Below are 16433 nucleotides of genomic sequence, written 5' to 3' on the forward strand. Positions count from 1 at the left end.
AAATACATTGGCTCAATGGTTGAGCATCTGCCTTCGGCTCAGGGAGTGATCCCATGGTCCGGGATCTAGTCCCTCGTGGGGCTCCTTGTGGAGAGCCTGCTTCTACCTCTGCCTGTGTCTCTGCTTCTCGCTCTCTCTCTCTCATTTTCTGTCTCTCATGAATAGATAAAATCTTTAAAAAAATAAAAAGCTAATTTAATATTTAATGCTAATTTGAATATGAATTTAATATGTGTTAGATTTAGTATTTATGTATGTTTCTAAATAGCAGTACCTAAAGGATGTAATATTTTACATAGCTTTATAGTCAAATGACACCCTTATGAGGACTACAAGATAATTATAAGATATATTTATTGGAGTAAATTAGCATGGGTATGTTTCATAGAAGATGAAACTAAGTTATACACAGGCAGGTTAATCTACATTTTGACAGATATTGAATGAAAACAGTAGATATTATCTTGATTCCAGTAAATTGTTTATATCACTGACTTATGTTCTTTAATTTGGACTTTATTTGAATAGTTCTTTGTCAGAATTATTTATTCTGTTATTACATGTTTTGCATCCTATGGCAATTACCTTTGATGTGTATACAAAGGAAACTAGAGCCTACAATTGGTTTTAGGCTTTAAGCAGTAAGAAAATAATGTTAAAAATTATATATTTATGTTTGCTTATTTGTGATTTACCTAAGTATTTAATTATTTTGAATCTACCAAATTTCAAATAATATTTTTAAAAAGATAATAATTCAATGATGGTACTAGATACATAATGCTGCATCATAAGAATATCAGTAGGGGTGTAAAAAGTCATCCTGAGTTAAAATTGAATTGTTATTAACAACCTTTAACAAGTGACTTGAAATATATCAGCAAATCACATGAAGCAAGCATACTGAAACAATAACTAAAAGCTACATTCTTCTATATCATATTATTCCAGTTGAAGAGGCATTATTATTTTTTTGTTATATATGAGAAATCTACCTTTACTTAGCTAATTTAATTTTGTCTTTAAATAGTCATTTTTATTACTTTCTTTTAAAGTCTGTGCCTTTTTATCTCTTCTCACAGAATTGTTTAAAGAATCAATATTTGTAAATAGCTAGAGCCAGACTTACTGCAGGTAAGTTTTAGAGGTTATTTACTTCTGATATTGACAAACAAAGGAACAGAAGGTTGAAATTCACATTTGAGAACATGGAGAACAAAGCCTATTAGTCAAACATTTCTTGAGTAACCACTCCATACGTTGTGCTAGAGTTTAGAGTTTAGAGCGAGGTGAAAATCAGACAGTCCCTGTTCTGAAAGATATTCTCTAGTACCTGAAAGAAATATTTTGATAAGATTAATATATATTTTGCAATCATAATAATAAACTAGTAAAGCCAACATTTATTTATAATGGACCAGAAATTGGGGTAAACTCATTACTTTGCTATGATTTAAGCATTGTTCTCCTCATTATACCAAAACCTAAAAATCCTAGTCTTATTGATATAGGAACGAGTTAGGGGCAGATGGGGCTAGGCAGGGAAAGATCAAGGAAAGGGCCAAAATCAGGCTCCCAGAAATCTGTGGGCTCCAATGAGCCCCATGAACACCAAATGGCCCCAGAGTCAAGCTCCTACCCATCCCAATAAAACAAAGATAAGACAGAAAAAATAGGTAAAAAAATAAACCTGGCTCCCTAGCTCCAAAACTTTAGGGAGTATCCCCCTTGTAGAAGTAATTGTAGAAACTTACCAGACCACAAAGAAATATGTAATTAAGGTGTTATCAATAGTCCCTGCTCAAACCAAGACTGCACAAGAATCCTAAGGCCATAGGCTCCCTGGCGAGGTTCTCAATAAATGACTGCCTGTTAAAGCTCTCAGCGGCAACCCTCCTGGGACTCCTCTGACTTCTGAGAGCTTTCTCTGTATCTCTGCTTAATAAACTTCTATTGTTTTGCTCACTCTGTTGTCCATGAGATTCATGCTTCAACTCTGTGAGACAAGAACCGAGCTCTCCTGTATCATTATTAAATATCATACATTTAATAAATATAAGACCATAATTTGAAGCCTTGTCTGACTAACTCTATTTCTTTGACTTTACAAAAACAAATAAAGCGGTATATATACATGATATAGGGGAATAGAGAAGGAAAATATAAAACTTACTGGAAGAGGGAAGTTTTGGAAAGGAATTTGTAGAGATGATAAACTTTGGGTTAGGTCTTGGGTATTGCAAAGAGTTGGGATGAAACTTTATAAGCAGATACTTAGAAATATTATATTATGATCAAGGAAGTATAAGTGATTGTTGTAGCTGAGTGGCAACTTGAAATACCTATGACCTGATTATGGAGAAATCTATATACCGAAGTAACTAGCTTGCATATATATTTGAAAGTTGCTAAAAGTAGATCTTAAATGTTCTCACCTTACACACCCACAAACTTATTATGGGAGATGACAAATGATTAATCTTATTCTGATAATCATTTTGCAACATATATGTATATTCAATCACCATATTGTATACTGAAAACTTACACAATGTTATATGTCAATATCCCAATAATGTTTGGGAAACATAATCCAAAAATCAAAATCAAACCAAAACAAAACTGACCAGCTTGGTCTTAATTCTCATATTGAGAGAGATTCACTTAATGGATTTCAATAAGGGAGAGACATATCCAAATAAACATGTGATATATGTCACTTTATCCATTTTGTTGGAAAAGTGTATATTGACTAGGAGTGGTCTTAATAATGTCACAGAACATGAACATTAACAACCACAAAATACGGAGATAACAACAATTTATATCATGTATTTAAGAAATAAGTTTAAATATACATTTTAAGCCAATAATATATACCTTCTATGAAAACATTGATTCCAGCCCTACTAATTTTTTACAGTGTGATTGTGAACAAATTATCCTATTTATCATAGAGTCTCATTGTCAGCACTATTCATATTTTTAAGTGGGTAATTTTCAGTGTGTGTATGTGTATGTATGTATGAGGGGAGGGGTAGTTGGAAGGGTGTATCCTGCATACCATAGGGTGTTCAGTGTTATTTCTGGCTTCCACTGTCTAAATGTAGTAACCTTCTAGTTGTGACTACCAAAAATGTTCCCGAATATTGCAGAATATTTCCTGGAGACCTAAGTCGATTCTGGTTATAAGCCACTGCTTTCTACTCCCTCTAAACTAAATGTCTTCAGCAATAATATGGAGATCTTATACAGAAATAGATGGTTGGGAATATTAAATTAAAATATGTAGTTCCTGATTGTCATTTGATGCTAATATTTATATTATGTTTTCTTTATAATATATGTTAATATATAGAGGTGGTTTATTTTCTTCGTGAAATATGTGTAAATTGTGTATATATATTTCACAAAGTGTTACTTCATTAATTATATTAATGATTAATTAATTATATTTCTCTCTACTCGTCAAAAAAAAAAGAAATTAGGGACAAAGGAAGTTGTGATTATGTTAGATTCTTTGGGGATATGGAAGATGCAGAAGACATGATAAACTAAGGTCGGTAAGTACAACTCCGTATTTTGAGATAATGTAGAAAACAAAGCTCCAAGAGGAAACAGTAATATTTCCTATACAATTTGAAACCATTGAATGGATTCTCTTAAAATACAAAGAAGAAATTACATGAATTTCCATTCATATAATTAATGTAAATAAATCATAAATGTAAGGGTACTTTTTATAACCATAATTGAACAAATAATCAGAGAAGTAAGAGGGATCAAAAGATGTTAAGAAGATAGAGGGTTATCTAGTTCTCTACTTGATGCAAGTAAAATTCCACATTATTGCTTTCACATCATAATACCACATTGGGAGCTAGAATTTCTACATAGGAATTTTGAGGGGGTATATTCAGTTTACAACATTCAGCCTGGATAAAAATTATTAAAATTAGGTGTGCTTTGAAAATTTCTTGTTTTATATACCTAGTTTACACTTAATATTTAGATAGTCTCAATTTTATAGCATGAATGTTTTATTAATAAAACTCATTGTTGATTATATCTATATAATATTTATGAATTCTAAGTATTATATATGTGTAGTTATAATATTTTTTCAAAGATGCTAATTCAAAATTAAAAAAATAAGAAACTTAAAAAAAAATAAGAAACTTTAGAGATAAAGAAATTCATTGTTTCTTAGAGTAAAATACCAATTCTTTCTGAGTTTGGAGCCCTAAATCAGTTACAAACATGAACAAAACATGGACCTATTACACACATGAGTACACATAAACATATATCAACTTATTTTTATATGCTAAAATGTTGGGTATTTTTTTAATTAATGAGTCCACATAGTAGACAAATTGATCTTTGCAGAATATGGAGAATGTTTTAGGAAGTCCCTGGCTCAGTAGAATGTTATGTAATTAATTAGCAGCCACTGCATATAGGCTCTGTGGCCTAAAGATCACTGAATGCTTGAATTCCCAATTGAGTTCAAAAATGATATTAAAAGCTAATTTTTAATTTTCAGTTGCAAACTATCTTGTAGAATTTAGCATGTTTTGTGACTTATGTCCTAGACTCATTGGAATAAAACAATAGCAAACTAAAATACATACATATATTTTTAATTTTAATAATCAAATTATTTATATGAATTAATATTAAATAGGTTCATGCTCCTTCATAGTTTTGAGCTGCAATCTTTCAGAGACTTTAGGGATGGATTAGGATTTTTAATCCTCTTTCCTGTAAGAATTACAAATTTATCAATTCTCTCCTTAAAAGAAAAAAAAAAAACCTAAACACAAGATCAAGCACTTCACACATACAAGTAACAAACTCAATCATAAACCCACTTTGTTGTCGATGAAGAGAAAAACAATCTTGTCAGTTTTATTTGGTCAAATTTTATCCCTTTACTCATGTTGATTTGATTCTTTACTTTGAAGTTCATGTTGTTATTTAGGAAAAGCCTTTTGTTCTACTGTTTTATCATTTGGAATATTTAATGCAATTCTTAGTAAATTTTCTTTTCTAAAAATCATTTTTTAATTCTATGTATACTTCAGAAATTCCTCTACTTCATCAATTATTTTGTTCTAACTGAATTGTCTCACCACACTGTGTAACTTTTCATCATACTCTAAAGAAGGTAAAATGGGTTCTGTGGGGGATCCCTGGTTGGCTCAGCGGTTTAGATCCTGCCTTCGGCCCAGGGCGCAATCCTGGAGTCCTGGGATCAAGTTCCACATTGGGGTGTGATCCTGGAGTCCTGGGATCAAATCCCACATTGGGCTCCCTGCATGGAGCCTGCTTCTCCCTCTGCCTGTGTCTCTGCCTCTCTCTCTCTCTTTCTGTCTCTCACGAATAAACAAATAGAATCTTAAAGAAAAAAAATGGCCTTTGTGTTCTCTCTCATTTTTATTGGGAAAACCAATAGAGATTAGGATTATAATTTTATCTAGATACCAAAAAATTAAGACATGTTTTCCTATTTTACCTCCATCATTGTGTAAAGCATAAATTACTGTGATATTGAATAGGTAAAGAAAGTGAGCCTCATAAATATTTACCAAAATAGACCCATGTTTTAAAATGCTTAAATTTTGAACTTGTAGAAGATGGCTTTGCAAATGTTTGAATGCATCATAAGAGCAATAGCATTTCCTAATAAATTAGAATTTTTTTCAGTAATACATACAAATTTTCACACATGCAAATAAGCCAATGTTAATTGCTTATAATATATATTAATAATATATTATGGAGTTTTAAATATGCATAGAACTAAAATTCATAAAAGTCTAGTAGTTTATATAAAATGTTCATAAACTGCAATATTCACATTTTTTCAAGTTTACAAGAATTTACCAAATTAGACCATATGCTGTGTGTATAACAAAGTCTCAAAAAATTTCAAAAATGAAAAGTGTAAAAGAATCATTTAGAGTATATTTTCTGATCACATGGAATTAAGCTAGATTAAACAAAACATCTGGAAAAGAACCCCAGATTCTTAGAGACTAAAAGCTTACTCTCAAATAATTCATGAGTCAAATAAGAAAAACATAAATAAGACTGTATTTTTACTAAAATGTAAAATAATAAATGATGTAATTTTGGGATATAGGTGTGGTTTGGTGGGATGAGGTCCAGAGTCCATGACCAAGAAATAATTCTGGAGACATCTTTGGTGCAAAATGTTGGTTTTATTAATGCTTAGGGGCAAGATCCATGGGCAAGAAGAGTTGCTCCCTAGGGTTGTGAGGGGTGGGTGATTATACACTTGGAAGTTGGGTGAGGTAAATAAAAGGGAGGTTTCAAAAGTCTTTTCATGGTGAATTAGGGACAAATGGGGCTACTCAGGGCTAGGTAGGGAGCCACGGAAGCAGGCTCACAGAAGTCCCAAAAAATGCTGAAGTATAAGGAAACCAGAAATAAGGGAAAAAGCCAAACCACCCTGCCTTAGGTGTGGGCAGGGAGGATGTCTTTTTTATGACAGGCATCTGTGACCAAAAAAGAATAACCAGACCCTAAAGAAGAAGTAAGGCATTAAAGATATTATCACTAGTTCTTACTCGATGATATCAATAGATAATGTTAAAAGATTTAGGTTCCTTGGTTGACTTCAAATAAAACACCAACCCCACAAATCTTAAGTGGCAACCCTGTTGGGACCCCTCTCACTTCTGAGAGCTTTCTCTATATCTTTGCTTAATAAACTTCTATTGCTTTACTCACTTTCTGCTGTCCACAATATTCATTCTTTTACTCCATGAGATGAGAACAAAGCTCTCCCATATCAATAGGGTAAAGAAGACTCACAGGACACTGGAGGTCTTGCCATGGACAAGCTGTTTTTCCCTCTAGCAAGCATTAACATTAAGAAGATATGAACAGAAAATTTACCAAAGAAGACCTTATACACATGGCCAACAAGCACATGAAAAAATGTTCCACATCACTTGACATCAGGGAAATACAAATCAAAACCACAATGAATTACCACCTCATACCATTGAGAATGACTAAAATTAACAAAAAGGAAACAACAAATGTTGGAGGGGATGTGGAGAAAGGGGAACCCTCTTACACTGTTGGTGGGAATGTGAACTGGTGCAGCCACTCTGGAAAAGTGTGGAAGTTCCTCAAGAAGTTAAAAATAGAACTGCCCTATGACCCACTAATTGCACTACTGGGGATTTACTCAGATATACTGATGTAATGAAAGCACCCCAATGTTTGTAGCAGCAATGTCCACAATAGCCAAACCATGGAAGGAGCCATGAAGTCCTTTGATAGAGGAATAGATAAAGAAGATGTGGTCTATATATACAATGGAATATTACTCAGCAATCAGAAAGACTGAATACCCACCATTTGCTTCAACACGGATGGAACTGGAAGGTATTATGCTGAGTGAAGTACGTCAATTGGAGAAGCACAATCATCATACGATTTCACTCATGCGTGGAATATAAGAAATAGTGAAAGAGATTATAAGGGAAAGGAGGGGAACTGAATGGGAAAAATTAGGAAGACAAATTGTGAGAGACTCCAACTCTGGGAATCAAAGGATGGAAGAAGGGTGGATGGGGGGATGGGGTAACTAGGTGATGGGCACCAAGGAGGACACTTGATGGGATGAGCAATGGGTGTTATACTCTACGTTGGAAAGTTGAATTTAAGTAAAAAAAAAAAAAGACAGTTGGGAACTTCCTGGAGGGATGTTACATATATCCCATCCAGGAGTGGGGATGGGGGTTGCAGGGTGTGAATTTGTGCTTTGTCCTCAGTTAGCCTCCAGTTTCCTCATCAATAAATGCATGACATATCAAAGCTTCAATGACACATCAAAAGCTGTGGTTAGTGGAACATTTATTATAAAATTTAAAATGTTGAAAATTATTTGAACTCCATTCTGAGGAAGCTAAAAAAAAAAAAAAAAAAACTAAAGAAAATAGAAGAAAAATAATGTGATCATTACCATAGATGAAGAAATCCTTTGAGAAAACTTAATACTCCCATCGCTTAGGGGCCAAGTGCAGGTAACCCCAAGATGGGCCACTTTGACATGAACATTATTTGATTTTAAAGCAACCAAACCCCAGCAGATTCAAGAAAAGCTGTTTACCTCCCCCTTAATTGCCAGGAAGACAGCTATTCTTTTTAAATTTTATTTATTTATTCATGAGAGACACACAGAGAGAGAGGCAGAGACACAAACAGAGGGAGAGGCAAGCTCCATGCAGGGAGCCCAACGTGGGACTTGATCTGGGGGCTCCAAGATCAGGCCCTGGGCTGAAGGGGCGCTAAACCACTGAGCCACCTGGGAAGACAGCTATTAACAGAGATCCCTCTTTACTTAGAAGCTTATCTACATAATAGGGCAACCTTTGTTTTCCAAACAACTCCTTTCACCTTCTTGACAATGATCTTTCTCCCCTTTGTATCCTCTGGTCCCCTACCCTTCTCCTGGGTGTATATAAGTATCATGTTGCCTGTCTTTGGATTTCCATGCCTGTGTGGATTCCCCATTTGTATGCTATTAAATTTGATTTTCTCCTGTTAATCTGTCTCATGTCAGTTTGATTCTTCATCCAGCTAGAAGGACATTGAATAGTAGAAGAAATTCTTCCCCCTCAATAATCATAAACATTTAACAAACTAGATATAAAAAAATATTCTATAATCTGATAAGGAATACTTATAGAAACTTTTAAATCACTGATAAAACATTGGAAATGTTTCTCTGAAGTAAAAATGAAAATTATCTATCATTTTATACAATATTGTACTGAGAATATGCATGTATACATATTTGTGTGTATATAATTATTAGAAAAAATAATGTAAACATTTGCATGTTATATGCCTTGACAATCCAAAGTATCTCCAGAAAAGCATAAGAAATAACACAGATTAATAATAATAATGATGATGCAGCAAATTCTGAAAGGTAGTATTTAAAAAAATAAGTGGAAGATTAAAAAGATAAGATAGAATTTACAATACTGATAAAAATATTTAAGATAAATCTTTTTTTTTTTAAAGATCTATTTATTTATGAGAGAGAGAGAGAGAGAGAGAGAGAGGCAGAGACACAAGCAGAGGGAGAAGCAGGCTCCATGCGGGGAGCCCAACACGGACTCGATCCCGGGTCTCCAGGATCAGGCCCTGGGCTGAAGGCAGGGGCCAAACCTCTGAGCCACCCAGGGAACCCTGTTAAGGTAAATCGAATGAAAAATGTAAAGATCTCTACATGGAAACAATTTTATTGATAGAGCATAAAGACCATCTAAGTAAATTGAGAAATTGTGAATTATAAAACCCAGTATTGCAAAGATCAATTTTCCTTGAATTAATCTATAGATTCAACAAAATTCCCATTTAAATCTCAAAAGATTTTTTAATTTACAAAGTGATTCTAAAATTCAATTAAAAATGTAATGGCCCACAAATGACCAAAATAGTCTTTAAGAAGAAAGGTAGGGGATCCCTGGGTGGCTCAGCGGTTTTAGCACCTGCCTTCAGCCCAGGCTGAGATCCTGGAATCTCAGGATTGAGTCCCAGGATGGAGTCCCAGAATGGAGTCCCACGACGGGCTTCCTGCATGGAGCCTGCTTCTCCCTCTGCCTGTGTCTCTGCCTCTCTGCCTTTCTCCCCACCTCCCCCGTGTCTCTCATGAATAAATTAAATCTAGAAGAAGAAGAAGAAGAAGAAAGAAGAAGAAGAAGAAGAAGAAGAAGAAGAAGAAGAAGAAGAAGAAGAAGAAGAAGAAGAAGAAGGAGGAGGAGGAGGAGGAGGAGGAGGAGGAGGAGGAGGAGGAGGAGGAGGAAAGTGAAGAGGTGAAGAGTTAGGACAAACATCACTGGGAAAGAAGATTAAATGAAGACAAGGTAAGATTAGTGCAAGGTTAAACCCAAAGCCAAACAAAAATAGCATAAGTCTGACCATGACATAAAATTGTGAACCTCTAAAATAGACTTACATATAGAGTCACTTAATTTAGAAAGGTATAAGGCAATGGACAATTATTTTCTTTATGAATAGTATTAGGACATTACCTATCTACACAATAAAAATTCTGGCCTCCATCTTACTCTGAACACAAAAAACATCAGTTCCAAATATATTGGAGATCAACTGTGAAAGATAAAATATTAAGATTTTTAGCAGAAAACATAGTTGAGCATGTTTGTGACCTTGGAGGAGGCAAAGAGCCTTTGAAAAAGACACAAAGAGCAAGAACTATACAAAAAAAATGACTATATTAATACTATATTAATGTTAACTATATTATATTACATATTAATGTTAACATTACTATTAAAATATGCATTGAGGGACTAGAAAAGCAACTCACAGAACAAGAGAACATATTTGGTAGGTTCATAGATCCATAAAGAAATAAATGAAAGAGACAATAGAGAGTAAGTAGATGGATATAAAACAAGGAACTCACCGCTTAAATACTGAAGATTTTTCTACATATCAACAGAATAGAAAACTCAATAGCTTTTTGAGTAAAAGATAAATGGTTCCCAAGAGAGGACACCCAAATGACTACTAAGCATGTGAAAAGGTCTTAACTTCACTAGACATCAGAAAAATGCAAATTAAATACACAGTGATATATCAGTACATCCCCAACCAAATGCAAAATGGAAAATACCAAGTGTTGGAAGAACTGACTGCATGATAGTCTTTATTAAAGCTGGAAAATAAGCATACCCATTTCATAGCAATTCAGCTGTTAGATATATTCTCAATAGGCCTGTGTATATATGTTTACTCAAAAAAGTACAAATATGTTCACAGCTGCACTATTTGTGATAACCTAAAGCTTGAATTTGCCCAAATGCCCATGAAAATTAAAACTGATGAAAAAAAATATCAAAAGGGATAAGGTATCACACACATAATTAGAAGAAAAATAGGCAAAAATACGTACAACAACATTTATTATCCTTGTAGGATTTGAATAAAAAAAATACACAAGAGTTTTTTGCAGGTCACAAAACCTGCAAACTTAACTTGTGCTCTCAGAAGCCACAAGTTTTACTTTTAAGGAAGATAATGTTTAGAAACAAGGTAGCATGAAGTGGGCAGTGGGTAGGGGTCTTCCAGGCTGCTGGTAATGTTATGTTTCTGCAACACTCTAAGTATACTTAGTTTGAAAAATTTATTTATGCTTAGAATAATGTATACTATTTGGCATATATATATGTGTGTGTGTGTGTATATATATATATATATATATATATATTCCAACAGAAAGTTAAAAAATATTTAATTTAAAAGAGTTCATATTATAAAATAAATTATATATGTAGAAACTTAGGCATATAAAATCACCTGAAGAGTTCAATAGATGTTAAGTAGATTAGGGATTATTTGAACATATAAAATATGAGGAAATATATTTGGAAATGACACTAGAGAAAAAAATGTAGGTACCAGCCCATAACATTACCTTATATTATTTATTGCCCTGGTTTTTTTTCCTTTCAATTAGAATAAAATCTAAATATTGGGATACTTGGGTTGCTCAGTTGGTTAAACTTCTCACTCTTGGTTTTGGTTCAAGTCATGATCTCAGGATCATGAGATGGAGCCCTGTGTCAGGCTACATGCTCAGTGCAGAGTCTGCTCGATATTCTTTCCCCACCTTCTCCCTCCCTCTTTTTCCTCTCCCTGCTCAGACTCTTACCCCTTCTCTCTCTCTCAAATAAATAAAATCTTTTTAAAAAATCTAAATATTATTCTCTTGGAAATTACCTTGATGCAATTTCTTTTTGTGTCTCTTCTTACACGTATTCTTATATTCTATAGCAGAATTGAATTTTTTAGAATCATACAACAAGTAATTTAACATTTAGACTGCTCTATGGGCCATGCAACACATGTCTTCAGTATTTCTCCAAACACTGTGTGCATAATTCATTCTTTTACTAAATACATTCCATTTATACTGGATGGCTTACTGATCTTCAAGCATTCCAAGTATTTCCTGTCTCAGTGCCTTATGTATGTCAATTTCAGTCGTCTAATATATTCTCTCTGCAATCCTTCACCTTGCTAAGTACTCTGAATGTCTGATAAAAGGTCATCCATCCCCTTACAAAGTAAATTCTTGTTCACACCATCTGCTTCATCTTACCCCTCATATTATTTTACTTTCTCATAGTACATAATTCATTTCCTTATAATATCGATCACAGTCTAAAATTGGTTTGTCACTCACTGAATTGTTATATTCTAATATTGTACCTCAAATAGAATGCTCCAAGAAAGAAGAAATCTTATTTAACTTGTTCAGGAAAGCTCAGACCTGGTTTTTGGATAGCATACACTAATAAATAAATTTAACCAATTAGTAGAAATTATGTTATATAAAAAGTAAACATCGGTCATTTAATTCAAACGGGATTTTATGATACATGATTTTTGAGAGCAATAAGGATTGACAATGATTTGAATGGACAACAATTTTCTACAAGAATATTAGGAAAGGATATTAAAGGTTACTTACTGCAAACATCTCATTTTATAGATAGGAAACCTCATGTCTAAACAGGTAAACAAACTTCAGCCAGTGTCTGATATTTCACAATAATTCCTAAGTGACTTATTTTTTATTTCTATAAACTTCTTAAAGTAATAGTAATTGGATTTAAAAAAAATCCTTAATGGCATTATGTATCCGATTGTATTCTCTTTGGAATTAGCCAATAGATAAAGTGTAATGATTGCCTCTACTTGGAGGTTCTGTCAGAAAGTATGAGAGAGATTTTGGAAAATAAACCATCCAGTGAATGGTCAGTAAGTAGGAAATCATTAGAGCAAGAATGAATTGTAGGTAAGAATTTATCATAGAAATAACATTGATTTCCAAGGCAGTAGAATGACAAGATACATAGGAAATTATGTTTCGTGATTGCTTTGAACATTTCTTATATTTGTTGTAAAGAATAAAATTTTCCAGGCACCAATCTTATAGGACATCATTTCTCAAACAAATTGTATGTAAATATGTCTTCTATATATCTTCTCAATGAAATCAACCTGGGATGATTATAGATTCATTTTTTAAAATATTTCTGAGGATTTTTTTCTCACATCTTTTAAGCACCATCATCAAGCTAAAGTTAAAATCCAAAATCTCATTTTAGCAGGAAACTTCTGCCTCTGGAAATGCTTTTATGCATTTCCTCAACCGAACCTCCTCTGAAGGAAGGCTAATTATAGGCTTCAATATGCACCTGGGTGAAAATTAACTTTTAAGCAGCCTTTAAAATAAACGGTTTTTAATTATTATCATTATGCAAAAGCTGCATAAATGCCTTTAATTGTGCTTATAAAGTAACATTTGCTATAATCACCTTTAATATCCAAGAGCAACATAAAGGTTTTCTTTTCTTTTTTATTAAAATTAAAGTAGAAAGAACCCTTATTATGGATTCACAGGTCATTTTATTTTATCTTATGAGAGCAAATGTAATTGAAATAGATCAGCTAAAAAATAATGAAATAGATCAGCTGTTGAAACTTAACATGGACTGAATGCCAGTTACTTAAAATTGAACTAAAAATATCTTGAAAATATGTTTAATTACTGAAGATTAAAGGTCAATATACAAAATATTCAACTATAATGTTGAATTTTATGATTTGATTATTCTAGACATAACATTTCTGCAGAGAAGATCAAACAAGCACATTAAAAAATTAGAATATGCTTCATTTATTTAAAAATTAATATAGACAAAAAATTGAGACAATATATTTTTTCTTTTAAGAAATGACAGTGCTTAAAATGGCTCTGTGCGTGTGCCTGTCTGTGTCTGTGTGAGTCAGAGAATAACTTTTGTTTCCACAAACCTTACTAAAAGACAAAATGTACTATAGGTCTATTTTTATTCAAAATTAGCCAAAACATTTTTAAAAAAACAAAACACATGCAAACAAACCAAAAACACCTATAAAATAGCAGCTTGAGGTAGACATGATGAAGGGGTGGAGAGCAGAGGCAGTATGCTGTGATAATTTGGGGTGGCATAACAGCTGACTTAACTTTTGTTGTTTTTCTTTTGATTATTTTCCTTCACTAGCTACTTTTTATAAGGAATGTGTGAAAGATGAAGATGTGGTATTTTAAAAATACTGTTTGCAAATTTTATTTGGGATTAGAGAAAGTATTATTCCAGAAAATTATTTTAAAAGTAGTTATTAGAATAATTATCAGAGTAAATGAACTGTATTTTTAATATTACATGTAATACAAACCCAGAAGATTCTGATGTTAATTTATTTACTCTCATATGATTAATTGCATTCATTAAATTGAAATTTTATTGGCTACCATTCTTAAAGACTTCAAATGGAAGTTTTAAAAAAACTATAGCTTAAAAAAAAAAAACTATAGCTTTGCAGGGATCATAATATTTGTTGAATTAAACAATTTGGATAGAGGCTGAAATCTGTGATTATATTTTTTGCACTCCTACCTAAGTTTATTTCTAGCCTTTGTTGGGCCTGGGGACTTTACTAGTAAAGACACAGTGAAGACACAGTTGATGAAGGGACATATGTGAGATTCATTTCCCAACCTAGTCTTTTTACTTTGCATGGTTTCAGCCTTCTAAAGACCTCTTAAACTGATTCATGTCTAGATGTGTGGAAAGGATTTATAAAACATCAAGTCAATAAATAACTCAATCTATGAAGATACCATTGGACATGAATTTATAGATCTATATATTTCTCAGAAAAAAAAAGATCTATAACAGTTAATGGTATATGTTTGGTTTTAGACTTTAGGGGTTTCTGTTTTGTTTTCATAAATGGTATGTTCTACAAAAGTGATAGAAATGAAGAGCAAATGCATTAGAAGATATTACAATAGAGAAATGGCCTGAGAGAAGATTGATCATGTGAATCAGATTCTCAGTTCCATAATTTTTGAACAGGTATTTACAGTTTAAGATAATGTTCATTCCTTTTTAGCTTTATCCGTATAGTCAAGTGAATAAAAAAAAAAAAAACATAAAGAAACCTTAATAATGTCTTTAGATGTTTTAAATCAGAAAGTAGAAAACATTTGGAGAACTTATGTATTACTTTGGAAAGTTCATGAAAATATAACAGCATTCTATTTTTATGTTGTTTTTATTAATCATGAAGGGCTGGTAGGCAGTTCTATATTGCTATGTCAGTTAATGGAGAAGAAATACTGATTTTACATGTTTCCATTTGCCAAATATAGTAATAAAAGACACAGTCATTGTGTCCCTACAGAACGTTTTTTCTTTTCAGTTTTTCTTCAAGTAAACTTATCTGTTTAAATATCTTATTTGTAGAGTATCCTGTTTGCTGAGGCATCATATCCACTTACCTTTGAAAAGACTTTAGGAACAACAATGTGACTGCTGAGTACTGATTTACATAGAATAATTATTATTCTTGTCCGTTAAGGACAAATTCTATGGCCTGCTTTGAAATCCTAGGATAATAAAAAGAGAAGCCCAAATATTTTGTTTTGTTTCATTTTATTTAAATTTTTATTTAATTCCAGTTAACATAGAGTGCTATATTAGTTTCAGGAGTACTATACAGTAATTCAACAGTTCCATATACTCACCATGACAAGTGCACTCCTTATCCCCATCACATGTTTAACCCATCCCGGCCCCTGTAATCATCAGATTGTTGTCTTTACCTTTGCTTGTTTGCCTTGTTTCTTAAATTCCAAATAGGAATGAAATACTATGGTATTTGTCTTTCTCTGACTCTTTTCACTTAGCATTATACTCTTCAGCTCTTTCCATCTCATAGCAAATGGCAATTTGCATTCTTTTTTTTTTTTAATAATATTTTTTTATTTATTTATGACAGTCACACAGAGAGAGAGAGAGAGAGAGAGAGGCAGAGACACAGGCAGAGGGAGAAGCAGGCTCCATGCACCGGGAGCCCGACGTGGGATTCGATCCCGGGTCTCCAGGATCGCGCCCTGGGCCAAAGGCAGGCGCCAAACCGCTGCGCCACCCAGGGATCCCAGCAATTTGCATTCTTATTTATGGCTGAATAGTATGCCCTTGAGTGTGTGTGTGTGTGTGTGTGTGTGTACCTATACCTATATTCTTTATTCATTTTCTCCATTCATCAATTGATGGACACTTGGGCTGCTTCCAAATCTTGGCTATTTTTAATAATGTTGCTGTGAACATAGGGATGCACATATCGCTTTGAATTAGTGTTCTTGCATTCTTTGGGTAAACATCTGATAGTGTGATTATTGGTTATACTTGCAGCATTAATGTTGATAACAAAATGGTGTAAGTGTATCAGGTCTTATCTTTTGAGGTAATAATTCCTCCAGGAAATAAAAATGAGAAAGAAATTATTTTCAAGAA

At 33.1% G+C, this 16433-nt stretch overlaps 1 protein-coding gene across 2 annotated transcripts in view; it reads right to left on the bottom strand.

Annotated features, from left to right (window-relative positions):
• Positions 1-337: 337 nt before the first annotated feature.
• Positions 338-16433, bottom strand: part of TECRL (trans-2,3-enoyl-CoA reductase like) — a 112583-nt gene continuing 96487 nt past the window's right edge. The window contains exon 12 of one of the 2 annotated variants that reach the window (XM_025435660.3): positions 338-1333. In XM_025435660.3, coding sequence (XP_025291445.1) covers positions 1266-1333 — 68 coding nt within the window. In that variant the 3' untranslated portion in view covers positions 338-1265. Of the gene's footprint in view, positions 1334-8181; positions 9241-16433 lie in introns of those variants that run through there. The other variant, XM_049092997.1, reaches the window with a different exon arrangement.

Source organism: Canis lupus, chromosome 13 (assembly GCF_003254725.2).
Source record: "Canis lupus dingo isolate Sandy chromosome 13, ASM325472v2, whole genome shotgun sequence".
Lineage (NCBI taxonomy): Eukaryota > Metazoa > Chordata > Mammalia > Carnivora > Canidae > Canis > Canis lupus.